General features: G+C 37.1%; 1 protein-coding gene across 4 annotated transcripts in view; it reads right to left on the reverse strand.

Moving 5' to 3' along the window:
- Positions 1-730: 730 nt before the first annotated feature.
- The window catches only part of PDS5B (PDS5 cohesin associated factor B), a 96,809-nt gene continuing 81,848 nt past the window's right edge, over positions 731-15,691 (reverse strand). The window contains exons 30-35 of one of the 4 annotated variants that reach the window (XM_079322382.1): positions 13,803-13,948; positions 11,732-11,831; positions 7,885-8,327; positions 7,693-7,794; positions 4,660-4,801; positions 731-3,812 (exon numbers count right to left, since the gene is read on the reverse strand). In XM_079322382.1, the coding sequence (XP_079178508.1) occupies positions 3,777-3,812; positions 4,660-4,801; positions 7,693-7,794; positions 7,885-8,327; positions 11,732-11,831; positions 13,803-13,948 (969 nt within the window). In that variant the 3' untranslated portion in view covers positions 731-3,776. Of the gene's footprint in view, positions 3,813-4,659; positions 4,802-7,692; positions 7,795-7,884; positions 8,328-11,725; positions 11,832-13,802; positions 13,949-15,691 lie in introns of all 4 variants that reach the window. The other 3 variants (XM_079322381.1, XM_079322384.1, XM_079322383.1) reach the window with 3 other exon arrangements.

Raw genomic sequence — 15,691 nt, forward strand, 5'->3', positions numbered from 1 at the left:
AGTAAGCGCAACAGAAAAAAGAATGCATTCAGATTCTTCTCCTCCTCCTGATGGATAACTGGTCTTAGTGAAGCAAATTTTATGATTTTGGTCATTACTGAACCATCAGAGTAGCAGGATGGCCATCTAGAACTCATCTTAGTCATGTGTGTTTGTAGACATGAGGCCTTGATCAAACATAATGGTGTACCTGAATGCGGTTCTTTTAAAAAGTGTAAAATATGTAAGTGCACCTACTTGGACGAGGTAGAGATGTATCCATCTCTACACTACATATACTTAAACACAGGCAAATTTGTAAAATTATTCCATCCACAAACTCAGAATTTTGCTTATCACTGATGTCCGGTTTCAAGATCCTCATGTCCTCTGCTGTGCACAACCATGAGAATATTCAAACAGGGTTCTTGAGTTTATACTTGTATTTGCACTTGTCTTTGCATTTGTATTTGCATTAATTTTAGAATTAACCCCACAGAGTGATAGGGATAAGTATGAATGATAAGTAAACTTACAGGATGCAAAACCTACCGTGTGCATTCACCAAAGCAGACTTGGATAATCTCTCAAAACCTACACATGCAAATAAAAGCAGCAAGAATACTGCACACACCCCTCTCATGTTTAGTTGTGCCTTTTCTAGAGCATCAGATGACAAATGCTATGCCAGAATAAAGTATTTAGGACTCAACACTTAAGTTTCTTGGAAGTTACTCACAAACTGAGCATATTCATTTTTGATGAAAATGTCTTTAATATTAGTATCTTTTTGTAAACTAATATTTTTGTTCACAGAGATCCAAATGTCACAATAACAAGTGTCAAAATATTTGGAAAAGGGTTCAATTTTGCTAGAAAATATATTCAATTGGCAGAGTCAAGTAAACTTAATGGATTCTAATCATCTGAGGTGGAACAGGTATAGTCACATTAAAACTTTCAAACACTTTCATGTTTCCTTCCTATTAGTGGGTTAGCTAGCCCTAAATACTCATTATCTCAGTCTGTGACAGGTAAAAAAAAACCACCATGCTTCTGGAATCAGTGAATTATTTTTATCACTAGTATAAAGATTACAATCCCTCTTTGGATTTTGCTCATGAACTACAGATCACTGAAAGTTTCCTGTTGCACTGCAGCAAAAGAAAGGAAATGTAACAAAAGCTTTATTTGCTGCAAAGTACAGCAAGATACTTTGGTAATCTCACAAAGATGTCATACTGGAACTTGTTACAGTGAGTTCAATTTGATCTTTTAATGTAATACAGTACATTTTTATAAACTTAACATTATCATTGCAGAAGAGCATGCTAACTGAATGTTAGCAATTTATCTTTTATACATAATTATAATCTACTGTAGCTACTGTACGCAGATCTCAAAATGTTAGTACATAAAATATTCATTTTCTTTATATGAGATGAGAATGAACTTAGAAGAGGTTTGAATATAAGAATGACATATTTGCTGTGCCTTTTTCTCAAGAAATAATGATTTACTCATTATTACCCAAGAAATCAACATTTAAATTGCAAAACTATAGCTTAAATTTACAATAAACATTATGATCAGTAATGGTGCATCAATATTCCATGAAGTTTAACCTAACCATGTTTATGCACATAAAGCCTCAAGAGTCTGCAGCAGTTTCAGCATTAATTTTTCATATTTTTGTATAAAATTGACTTAAAGGTACATCTTCCATAAATGTTTTCAGTGCAATTCTGTCAAAGAGGAAAGTACAAAGCTAGTTTTCAATCATTTTATACCATAAAAAAACCCTCAACAACTTGCATTTGCACTGCTGAAGCATAAGCTAGCCAGTTCCATTGTGCCAACTATTTCAAAGTCAATTCACATCAAACCTAACTGCCTTTCTAGTCAGCATTTGCCCTGTATCTATAGGTATAAACATTGAAAACTTGAATACTGAAAGAGGGGGAAAGTTGAGGCAGAATAATCTAGTTGTTTACAATACTTTTTCCTAGTGGTACCAAAAAAAATGAATAATGAAAAAATTCTAAGGGTTGCCTGCTTTATTAGCAGTCTTACAGTTTGGAAATTGGTAAATCTGTGGTTTAATATTATCCTTTCCTGTAATCATTACAGGCAACCTTGTAACAATAACTTATTTATTGATGGATTATGTGAAAATGCTCCATTATTCAATTAAATTTTCTTAGGCTAGAAAATGATTTTTCATGTGTTGTCAACTGTAGGAAACCAGAGGGAAAACAGCACCTGAAATTATGATGTGTGCTTGGCTAAGCAGAGTATAGTAACTGATATATTTTGGTTCAAAGACAGTTTGTAAACTGTTAAACTGCATACAGGATACTGCTCTACGAATTTTTTTTCTTTGTTTTTTTGCAGATTATAACTAAAAAAAAAAAAAAAAAAAATCCAACAAAAAACCAAAATAATCAACATAAACCAACCTGTCTCTATTGTAGCATAAAATAAAAATGGAGCTTCATTCAAATCTTGAGTATCTTGACTGTTGACAGCTGGTTATTTAACAAAAACTTAGCTCTTCATACCAAAAAAATTTGGCTCAAAAAACAAAAACAAAACAGAAAGGTACAATAAACTCTCAATAAAAGGATCTCTCATGAGGCAACCTACCATATACTACTGCTAGATACGAGTTTCAAAAAAAACATTACATCCCATTTTCAGCACATTTTTCATAAACATGCAACTTCACTATAAAATACAAAACACTTGGCTCTCAAGAACAGCTTTATAAAGACACACTGCATCAATAAAATTTCTCTTTGCGATTAACTTTACATTGTAATAAGAACTGTATTTTCACTAATGTTTATATATCAGATTTCATATTATAATGTAGTAATAATTTGCTCTTTGTGAACATCATGTTCAGAAGGAAATATCTATACACATTAACATACTAGACTATTAAAAACTCAGTTACAGAATTTTATTGATACAGTAGATTAATAAAAACTGATAGGGGAAGATAAAATGGGTAGGGTATTCAGTACATTATTTAATAACACACTTTTAAAATTAAAATATTTTAAAACCTTTTTGAATTTTCAATGCCACTACAAGTCCAGAAAAGTCTGGCATCAATACTGAGGTGTAAAACAAAACTTCTTTCCAAATTTGCATCTCTTGTATTATTTTATCCAATATTTTAAACTGTAAAAGAAAGTAATTTAGCACCTCTGATGATACGTAGGTGCCTGAAGGTAAACACTAGGTTATACTCATGAAGGAAACAAAGACTTTATTTTCTTCCTCTTCTTCTCCTTGACAAATAGTGGCAAAAGAATGTGGCACTATTTGTTCAACTGACTTGTTTTTCACAGTTAAATGTCAACAAGAGTACAAATACGAACACTGACAGATATTGCTTGAGATCAATTTCAACAAACTCTGTTCTTTTTTAAAATCAATCGATCCAATAAACAGTGGGGTACTGTCAGTTTAAAGCCGCAGATAAAAGCTATACAAGCACTTTATAAGTCAGAAACATTAAAAAAAGAACTATTTACAGTTTTCTTCTTTAGTTCATATGTCTACAAAGCCAGCGCACATTACACTTCACAAAAATCCACAGTTAATGATATCAACGTGTGTGGCTAAAGCTTGTGACCTAGGGACTGCAAATGCAGGGGCAGTACAATAGGTTTTGTCTTTTCTTCAGCAACCCCATTTGTGCACTAACAGCTTCATTCAGTCTCAAGCTTTATATTAAAAGCATTCTTCAAAGCTTTCACCTGGAAGGCTGGTAACTACATGCTCACTCATCGTCTTTCCCTTTTGGAACTTCTGCGACGGACCTATTTGGAAAAAAGATATTTTAAATTTTTTAACAGAAAAATTTTGAAAAATTCAAGAACAAATACATTTTATAATGGAAAAAATGTTCAGGGTCACTCAATAATGTTTGAGTATCCATATACTGTGGCATTCGTTACTCATTTTATTACAAGTCTCAATCAATGACCAGGATCTAACTCCATTTGATGTTACTGAGCCCACATCCTTAATGGAATTCACAATAATGCAGTTTCCCTTCTCAGATTTTTCATACACTCAGATGCTCCGACCATCAGATGCATCCAAGACTGTGAAGGCATTCTCAGTTTTAGTATGACTACTAACATTGCCAATGTGTTTGTATGAAATAAATATAAAAGGGAACTCATTTTAACATATGCTGGTAAGAGGAAGAGATCAGTTTAAGATTCTGTTCCAAGACTCCATGCTTATTTTTCAGCATTATTCATTTTGTGTGTCTGTTTTGTATCAAGATGCTTCATTCACTATTAAAAACTAGATGAGAAAAATGGGCAGGAGTTACCTGGAAAGGAATTCCTGTTAGACACTACACAATTTTGGCATACAGATAAGAAAGGCTACACAGGACAGAAACTTCAAGACACTTGACAAAAAGTGATATTTTCCAAGAAATGCAGCTTCTCTAGGAAATTACACTGCAGATCCACTACATGACAGTGTACTACACTACACTACACTACATCACACCCCATTCATTTTAAAAGAGGAAGGTTAAGTTCTAAAAATGGGGAGAAGTCATTCTAAGAACAGAGGTCATTCTCTGTTCATCAATACACAGAGCACACCACAAAGACTCACAAAGAAAAGCTCAGGCAGTTCTCTTACATTGATTGTGGAAACTTCCTCTTCTTCCATTACTTCTTCCTGGGGAATGTCATCACTGACAGGTGAACCACTCTGAAACACATCCAGCTCTTCACTGGATTCATTCTCTTTACTGGCTGCTTGTTTGGAACGTCCTGCACGGCTACAATGAGAAGAAAAATAAAGATCAGCTCCACAGCACATGTACATCTGCAAACATTCCAGTTCACAAAAAGAGCAGCTTTACCATTTCATGTTACATAATGCTGCTGTCTTTTACACCTGTCTAGTTCATCCATGCACAGAACTGAAGTGAAACTAGGAGGCTGGACAACAGCATTTGAAAACAAAATTGTTCCCCAATAGAGGGTCAGGAACACAAAGTGGAACAATTCTGCCTCTATAGACACGGCAGATTTTTCTCTTCAGTGCCCCAATACAAGCCAAAATAGGTTGACATAACATTAACCAGTAAGCAGGAAAAGCCAAACAGCCAGAGACTGAATACTGTTTGTTGGTTTTCTCTCTATTCAATTCCACAAACAGATGTACTCTACTTCTCCAAGACTTTTTACATGAATAAGTGAATTTGGGATTTTTCAGACCTAGAAGAACCCATATTGCTATTTATGAAATCAGCACTATAATGAACCTATATGGAAATCTTTCAAGCTTAGGGATAACCAGCATAACAATGCCTTAATCAGGATACTCAAGAGCAATCAGTTAACAAAATCTTAAACTGCCTGTGTTGGTTATGGGATTTGTGCCACAAGCAAAAAGCACCCATTTGCTTAAAATGAGAATTAGCTAACACCCCTAGCCTTTAAAAAAAAGCCAGCTAAAGAGATATCCAAAACTCCAGAGCTGTACCCACATTACAGTAGCACAATTCAGAATCAAATCACTGAATCATTCCATTTACTGCAGGTGCAGCATTGGTTGCACCCAAAGTTGGTGACATTTTGGTTGGAATGAAACCGGAAACTCAGTCCTGGGCACACAACAGACAGACTTCAATCTCCAGTGGGGGCACAGATCCAAAACAATTGTACTCAGATGCCATCACATCATGAAAGTGCTAGGAATTTTCAATCCTGACAACCACAACAATCCAGACAAAATCCCTCAACTGCACAGCAATTACAGTATTTCCAAACCAACCAACATGCCATCCCTTAACACAAATTAGCCCAACTCAAGTCTTCCAAGACTGATAGAAGCAATGGAATTGAAGAGGAAGCAGAAGAATTATATACAAGCTAGGGTCTTCCTTTCACATATCACAAAAACAAGCCTGTTCACATATGCTAATTGGCAAGCCAATTTGCTACCAGAAATAGGTTATACACTACCACCCCCAGGATACATTACCACCTCATACACAAAATCCCAAATTCTTATGCCAAATCCATTCCCAAGGAGCTCAGAAAGCTTTAAGCATTTGGTATAAATATATTTATCTTGTAGTACACAATGCTGTCTCAGTCTATCAACTTCCTTCATTTAAAACTGATGTAGATGAGGGAGAAAGGCTTGACTACAACGCACTTTGAAGACTGAAAAATGGCAACTGTCTCACCTTTCTCTTGCAGATTTGGAAAAAGAACAGTCAAAATGTGGGTGGTCTGAGAAAATAAACAAACAAACAAAACACAACCCACTTTTTCTTTTTTTTAAATGAAATCTAGAACAGATTCAACAACTAACAACTTTGAACCCTGAAACAACTTTCTTGGGTTCCCCCTGACAGGAACAATGTACATACACATGAATGAGAGCTATGGTTGTTACTGATTGAGGGTAGTGATATAATTTACTGTCAGCTTAAAATGGAGTAAAGAAACATACCAACTTCACTGAGAAAAGTTATTTAAATATTTAGTAAAGGCCATCTTTGACAAACACCACATAGCACATCACCCAACAATAACTTGTTGGCTTGTCTTCCCTGCATGGCAGTAGCACTTTCCAGCTCTTGCTCTACTGCACATGTAGCAGTGACTTCTGGAGTAACCAACCAGTGTTGGGTCCTGTGCTCCTGGTTACAGAGTAAATGAGAAACAGAGGTGTGACCTTAGGCAGGGAAACTTGAAAGGTGGGGATGCAGTGCATGCCAAATGCCAGATCATGTGATCCAGAGTGAGCTCAGAATTTGAAATGAGGGTACAAGCTCTTTCAGGCAAGGTTCTCCTGTAGGGAAGATCCCTGGTATAAGGTAAGTCAGTACACTACACTGCCAGAGGAAGAGCAATGTGATGCTAACTAAGTCCAGAAGCCAGAAAGACAACAGAGATATACAAGAGTGACAGACAGTAGATGTCCCCAAGTAGTGCCCTGAGGAATTTATATCAGGTTCTGGAAAAGTAAATATTCTCCATGAGCTGCAGTTTGATACAAGTGGGCAAATAACCCCTTGTGCACCTCAACTTACATATACTATCCCTACATGTACAGAAAAGGTACAGCTACCTCTATTTTCCTACAGCAGGCACAAGAAAACAAAGCTAGCCAACGACAGAGTTTACCTTCATTTAGGAACTTACTGCACTTCAGAATTTTCAGAAGCTACTCCCCTTCAGTGATCACAACACATTTTATTCCCATGAAAATTATTCAAGTGGATAGTAAGATCACAAATTAGAAAGTGAACATTAATTTAAGGAGAATCAAAATAAACTTAATTCTCCACAAATCTATTTCTGCACAGTAACAATTTGATTCTTCCCTGCTATCTGAAACAAACAGGGCCACTTTCCTCTCCTTTAAGTCTTAATAAAGCCCTTCAAGGCCTTTATATGCTTTATTGACTTTTCTCCTAGAAAAGCAAAGCTACATACATGCTACCTGAGCACATTAAAATTACTTACAGCCTCTTGCTCTGTTGTGAGATGCCCTAGGAGAAGCAGCTAAAGAAAACATTTTAGAAATAAAAACAGCAATTTATTTTCTTAACTGTCAACTACAGTATTCTGAAATATTTTCAGTACAGGTTTGCTTGGGGGCACAGAGGCATTACTTAATTTTCACTAAACACAGATTTAGAACACTTACACTTTTTTTTGCTGTGCTGGTGGTGTTTGTGATGACCTTCCTCGTCTTTTCTGTGGCGTAGACTGTGCTGATTCAACTGTACTAGTTTCAGATGGTTCTGCTCTGTTTTGAGGAAGACCCAAATTGCAAAGCATCAAATTATAACTAATGTCAGAGATAAAAAATACACAGCTTACAAGAAGATGGACTTACCTCTGCTGTGTTCTTTTGGATGTCCTATTTTGCCTGCCTTTTGGTTTTTGTTCAATGTTTTCAGTTTGCCTTTCTTCCTCCTCCTCCTCCTCTTCCACTACAGCTGCTGGCGGTTGTTTTTTTTTGCTCCTTTTTGATGACTTTGCCACTGGTTCTTCCTTTGGTGTTGCCCCATTATTTGTTCTGGTAGGGCGTCCTCTTCTCCCTTTCTTTGGTGGACTGTTCTGTTCGTCCTCACTTTCTATCACATCTTCTTTTAGCCTTTTTTCCTCTTGCCATTGTGTTTCATCAGCTTCTGATACAACTGCAGGTCTCTTCCTTCCCCGTTGACTACCTCTAAGCTTCTGCTCTTGACCCAGTTTATTCAGGTCATCTATGCTTAGCTTCTCTTCTGAATCTGTGATAGTGGCTTTCTTCCTTCCTCTAGGCTTCTCCATCTCTGACTGAAAAGGCAAGATTGCACCATTAAATAAAAAATTAAACCACCATATTCAACAGTTGCATGTAGAAGCTTCCTCCAACAAGACAGAGTCTTCAAATTATACAAGTCGTCTCAGATTGTTTACCATATCCATTTCAAAAACCTTTGTAAGAATATAAACACACACCTACATATTAAATAACAAGGGGGAAAGATTATTTGAAAGGTGAGAAGTTAAAACCCTGAAGTGTGTAAGGCCTTCCTCATTTGTGACCTCTGCTGCGTCCAACAGAGTAGGACAGAACCCATAACAATCCATAATTGCTTTTTTGTAACAGGAAGATATAAAGGCAGAGAAGATGGGAATTGCCAACTTGTGGCTTCAGCTCTTGTGAGCTGCAGGGTGCTTATGCCTGGCTCTTATGCTGGCACTGGAAGGCACTAATACAGGAGACAGTGGGCAACCTGACTTTACAACTGCAGAAGAAAGCACAGGAATTGGTGGTAGCTACCAAGTCACTTTTGTCAGAGCTGTACCAACATTTCCTCTGAGCAGCAAAACAACCCACCCAAGCTTAAAACAAACAGTTTGGGTCAGAAGGGGCCTCTGAAGATCATCTCATTCCAACCACCCTGCCATGGGCAGGGACACCTTTCACTAGACCAGGCTGCTGAAAGATCCAGCCTGGCCCTGAACATCTCCAAATGATGGAGCATCCACAGATTATCTGGCAGCCTGTTCCAGTGTCCCATCATCCTCACTGTAAACAGTCCCTTTCTTATGTCCAAACTAAATCTCACCTCTTTCAGTTTAAGACTGCTGCCCGTTGTCCCACTACTACAGGACAAGTCAAATCTTTCTCCATCTTTCTCATATGCCCCCATCATATTGCAAGGCCACAATAAGGTCCTCCAAGAGCCTTCTCTGCTCCAGGATGAACAATCCCAACTCTCCCAGCCTTTCCTGTTAGCAGACGTGTTCCAGCCCTCTCATCATTCTCACTGCCCTTCTCTGGATGTGCTGTAAGTTTCATGTCTTCTAATGGGGACCTGGAGCTGGACACAGCACTCCAGATGAGAGTCCCAAGAGAGTAGAGGAGATATCAAGAATCCCCTCCCTGGCCCCGCTGGCTGCTCTCCTTTTGATCAGACCAGGACACAGTTTGCTTTCTGGGCTGTGAACACATGTGGCTGGCTCATGTCCAGTTTCTCCTACATGAGTGACCTTGAGTGTCCTCTGCAGGGCTGCTCTCAATCCCTTCATCCCTCAATCTGTATGGATACAGAGGTGCAGGACCTTGTACTTGGGGCTCTTCAACCTCCTGATGTTCCCCTTGACCCAGTCCTCAAACCTGCCAATGTTCCTCTGAATGGCAGCCCTTCCCTCTAACACATCAACAAAAGTAGAATCCATTCTGAATCATAACTCTGAAAACAGAAACTATTCCTTTACCCCTCCAGGCTCTAGTTCTCTAAAGAGCACAGTAAAGAGCCATAAACAGTGCAAAGACTTCAATAAGCAGCTACTAGAGCCATATCACCCCAACCAACCCTCAGAAAAATAAAAGCAGAAAATATTAGTCATTCACCATTTCATGGCAACCATGACTCTCTTTCATTTTACATAATGAAATTATCCAAAAGTCCAATATTTGCACTTTTTCTGTTTCATATAAATGTTTGTTTCATACTAACACTACTGTATTTCAACACATTTATTAGTATTTGCCACACTGAAATTTCATCTACATAATCAGAGATATGTAATTTAAAACCTGAATGAAGGCTTTTTCCCTTTACATCTGTCTCATGACATAAGATAGAGATCAGCTTACATATTCATTCATGTCTCCATTTTGACCAAAAACCTTTTTCAAGAAGAGCAGAAAGAAAATTTAGGAAGAGTATGAGGGTAAAAGTGAAAAGAAATTGAAGGACAAAATATTACACTAGAAGAAAATAGGAAAAATGTTTGAACACTGATGACATCTCCTGTCAGTTCACGCCTTCAGTGACATTCTTGCTATTCCCCACTTCATTTGCTTTTGCAGATGCACATGTCACTGCAGCTTCTTTTAGCTGGTAAGTAACTGCTGCCAATTTTCAAAGTAAAGCTTTTTCCTGGGGCTAAACAGTGTCCCACAGCCTCAGAACCAAGGCGTTACTCTACAGGTTAACACCTGTTAACATCTGTTAATCTATGGTGTTAATCTGGACAAATATCCTGAAGAGTGATACCTTTAAAACATGGACTTTCTGCCACCCAATTAATATCCTGCTTCTCAGCTAATGATTGCTGTAATCTGGTCCTCATCTCCAAAAAACCAAAAATTAGTTCTAAATCCATGACGTGGAGCAATTCACTTACAGATTCAAACTGGAATGATACTCTCAAAAGTACTCAAGACACTGACCTGTATATGCTTTATCACTGAGCTTTCTCAGTAGTTACCAGTTCAAGCTAATGCTTCTAAACATGAATTGCATGTCAGGAGCTGTCTGGAATCTCAGGTGTACAGAAGTGTTTGTGGGTTTTTTTGGATAAGTGACTCCAGATTTTTCTTATTTAGTTATAAACTGGTTTGCTTTTCCCACAGTATAAGATACTTATTTATACTTTAAGACAGGCAAAAGTTCAGGAATTTTTACTAGTTAGTATCTTATGTCCCAAGCAACCTAGAAAAATGCACCAGAATGACATAATGAGAGAAAAGAGAACTGTCAGAGACAGTAAAAAGAAATAAAGCAGTGGTGACATGAGACACAGGACATCTTTAATGCAGCCTAGAAAATCCAATTCTAGCTAATCTGATCTTATTACTTTATCATGCATATCCCAAATACTACAAAATTTACAGACTGTCAACTGCTATTAAGGCACAAAATAGTGAAACTTAGTAGAGGTATGGGAAATTATTATTGTTTTATTTGACCTGCTTTTAGAATTACAATACAATTATAATTTCCTTCGGTGGTTTATTTTTCTCTGTTTTGATACAGGTATAAATACTGCTTAAATAATATTTAGCCTGCTTACAACTTCTTTTACATATTAAAGCACTACATCTAAATGAGAGTCCAAATGTTTTACATCCTCATTAGGAACCTTTCTTATTACTGAGCTATATATATTTATAGCCATTGGTAAGAATTAGCAAGGATACTGCCACTCTCCAAAGCCTCAGTAACCTCAGGGACATGATTTTGAGGTGGACCCCAGTCTTTGATGTTAATGGCTGGAATTTATGACCTTTAAACATGTTTTGAAACATATATGATTCTGTGAGAAACAATATTTTTTACACTGTATTTTCACACCCAACTCTAAACACATCTTCCAGTAGTTTAAAACATCAGCTCAGTTTCAGCATTTTTTTGGAATGATCTCTAAGACCATCATGTTAATTTTTAACAGCTCACCCTTACAAGATCAGAGTCGTCCCTTTTGTCAGTTTTCTTTCCTGGTAAGGGTGAAGACAGTGTGAATTCTTCATTTTCACTATGGTCCATTTCAGTACTGTCAAGTCTAGGATAAATAAACAAATATTTCCCTTATGATTTATGATACATTGGGCAATCATTAAAAAAAATACTAAGGACAACAATCTTCATAAAAAAATTATTAGTAAACCAGGAACAATTTGGCAGAAGAAACCTTTCACTCTGGGTACTGTAGATACCAAGGATCACAAGTCACCTCATCTAAGTCTCAACAGAAATGTTTGGATCTAAAACCACATTCAATTTTCACTGGGAAAGATAAGCAGCCTTTTAAAACAGTTTTAAGAGAACTGTGTTTGCATATAATTGCCTACACTTTCCTATAGACATCAAAGATCCCCACAGAGACCAGCCAAAGCACATACACCTTCCTATGGTGAGGTCTAGGCAATGAAACAACAATTCAAATTTCCCTCTGCTTTTTGCAGCAGTGATTTAATTTTTATTTCAGTCTCTACAAATGTAAACATGGACAGCAATGCCTCCTGCATACGTAAAGCACTGAGTCCCACAGATAAAAGGAAATGCACAAAAACCAATACACAAGTAATTTCATTTCATCTGCAGAAGCAACACTTTCAAATACCAGTGCAAGTTTTTAAATGAAAATAAATACCCTACATGCCAAAATGGAAAGTGGTATTCAAAGACACAAACTCAATTCCCTGGCCTGGGCACTGCATAGTGAGTGAAAGATGTTGTCACTCCTAGAGGTTTACAATCTCTATTAACTGGGAGTAATGGGAAGCTTAGGTTTTATACATCCTCTCAAAACATGCAAATCTGCCTGAACATATTCAGACAGAAATATCCTGCATCCTCAGTCATTCCCATCTCTTCTCTTTGTCATCTCCACCCAAAACACTAATCCCTTTAACTAAAGTGAACTGGAGAAATCATGAAGATGACAGAACATGTGAGTGCAGCATTTTTAAAAATTTGATCTCAAATTCATTTTGCTGGATATAGAGAAGAATATGGAGTCCACCTATCATTAGCCAGTAATACAGTGCAGCATGTGAACCTGCATGACTTGTATGAAATACGTTTTTCTGCAGACATTCTAGTGGAGAAATATTTCTTATAAAACACTGGACTTCATTTAAAACTAATATTATATATTGAATAGTCACAGAAGTACTAAATGAGAAGTCTTAAATTCAAACACAAAATTTCCTAACAGTCTTGAAAGAATGTGAAACAGTAGAAAGAATACAAATAGTGGAGGCTATACAATCTCTCACTGTCAGTGGAAAAAAATAATGAAAATGTGACTTTGAGTTAAAAACAAAAGAACATAAGATAAAGTAACTGATGAAACCCACAAAACTGACACAAAATGAGCTGCAATTTTAAAGACAGATAACTAGAAGATGAGTTATTTACAGTACACTCACCTCTTCATCACAAAACTAATCTAAAATCCAAAAATATTGGTCTGCAAAGTCCAGCAAAGTGCAGGACTCGAGGAGAAAGTCATGCAGGACCACCACAATGGCCTACCAGTTCTCCCTGGGGTGGGATGTGTTTGTAGCATTGCAGCCAGGTTCCCAGGGACTGCAGCTGTGTGTATACACATATACGAGTACATATATATGTGTGGGGGGGATATATCTATCTACCAAAAACACATCCCCCCAAAAATTAAAACATATGAAACTTTCCTTTCCTCCTTCAGCCAGTTCTGGATGTAATTTGATTCTGGGCTTTTGTTTTGTTTTGGGGGTTTTTTTGTGTTTTGCTTTTTAGGATTTTTTTTGGTTTTTTTGGTTTGGTTTCTTGGGTTTGGTTTTTTGTTGTTTTTTTTTGAAGAAAATTTATTCCTGGAGTTAGAAAGCCAAATTCATGGTTTCAGTTATACCAATATGGTAAGGTAATTTTACTTCAATGTAAGAGAAAAGAATTCTTTCTTTTACTTAGAAAACATTATACAAGTATTTTCAAAGTTTCCATTACAAATATTTGAAATATCAAAGATCCTTTGTTGTCTACCAACCTCCCTTTGATCCTTCCTGGAGAGCTTGGATTTGAACTGCTGCTGGCATTGCTTACAGTTTCCATTCGTGCAGATTTGGATTGAGACTGCTTGCCTGCTGACGAAAGAGGCTTATTAACTGCTCCAAGAACATTGGCTGCTTTGGGCTGAAACCAAAAATATATTTCTTTTATTTTAAGCTACACATTCAGACATTGTTAACATGTACTATGCTTAAAATATTCACAGATTTCACTTTCTGCAATCATTATGTTAATTTTAACACAAAGTGATAAATATTTTCCTATGAAGGCTACAGCAGACACCAGAAGGAAGCTGAGGGAGCTGCAAAATAACTAGCTGCCACCAAAGCTGGTATTCTCTCTAGCCTTAGATTCTGTCCTCTTCTCATTGGCAGTGCTGTGAGCTCACTGGACCCTGCAGTCAGGCACTGCATCACTTCATGTGCCATTTGCTTTCTACTGATTTATCTACCTGGATCTGCTCCCCACCTGCATCACATAAGCACCTGGCCCAGCGAAGCAGAAATAGGAGCAGGACAGCCCTTCCAGCAAAGGAGACATTAAACTGGCAACCACATTAGTTTCAACTGAGGATAAATGAGAATCTCAAAAGCCAAACACTGTGGAAAAGATTCTGATACTTCTTGCACAGATTTAAAAATGTTAGGCTTTTAAGAAATGCCACAATTTCCAGACACTGGTGAGCTTCGGGTTATTAATTTAACTGGATTATCTTTCAGACCTGCCGAATGCCTCCAGCTCTTTTGAGAGAATTGAAAGAGTTCAATTACTCCTAAAGAGAATGGCAAACACCTATGTAAAAAACATGCTGACCATTCCCTGCATTTCTCATTATCCATCTTCTCCTTCAATATATTCCAGCTATGTCTGCAGTTAGTGACAGCAACAAAAAATTCAACATGCACATCATATCAGCCTTGGCTGTTTCCTTCTCAGAGCTACAGACCATGGAAATTCTGGTTATACTTTTACAGCCAAAGGGAATGTTACACTTACAAAGATATATTCTGCACTGAACACACAAAAAATCAGCATATGCTTTCCAAAAATAAACCTTGGAGAACTAAATCCAGCTCAATAATTTACATCTATTAGTTTAGAACTAAATGTTAATCAGTGTGTGCAAAAAGAGCTCGAAAGCAAAGAGATTTTCAAATTCACACTCAACTGGACTTCCTGCTAAGGAGGGACAAAGAGGCCTGCACAAACAGCTTCTCCCTTTCAGAGAATCTACATTCAAAGCCTCCCTGCACTTGGTGTTCCCTGCTTATATCCACTCCTCTAACATCCACCCAAGCCAGTCTTCCACTCACAGAAATAAGACTCCTCTGACTAACTTCCATTTCATGTTCCTCTCATGATTGGTCAAATACACCTCTCCTGTTTGTTACAAAGTTTTAAAACAACACAAGAACAGCTAGAGTACCCAGCACTAGAAATTTAAAACAATATAGACTAACTTAGGATTCAAAGAATTTCAATGATTATCTATTCCAATCCATAAATGTTGACTTTCAATTTCTCAAAGAGAAATCTCCTTCTTTTCCTAGCTTGCATTCCTCCTTTATTGTTAAGTTACTAGCTGACAGCCAATGCTTCATTAGCAAAGTTAAGGGTAATGAACATGCTGTAATTTCTTTCTTTCACAAGGTGACAAATTAATGTTCTTTGTCCTCTAGAACAGGATGCATTAATCCAGGTGAAAACCACAGTTTGTAATTTCCTTTCCCAGACTTTAATTTTATCCTAAAGAGTACCTGGGTTTAGTTTTAGTGAAGAAAGAATACTGCCATTCAATAGAATGCATATTCTAAAATAACAAATTAAAAAAACTGTAGAACAGTCAGTTAACTTGTAAGGTACTGT

Source organism: Erithacus rubecula (genome assembly GCF_903797595.1).
Source record: "Erithacus rubecula genome assembly, chromosome: 1".
NCBI classification, from domain to species: domain Eukaryota; kingdom Metazoa; phylum Chordata; class Aves; order Passeriformes; family Muscicapidae; genus Erithacus; species Erithacus rubecula.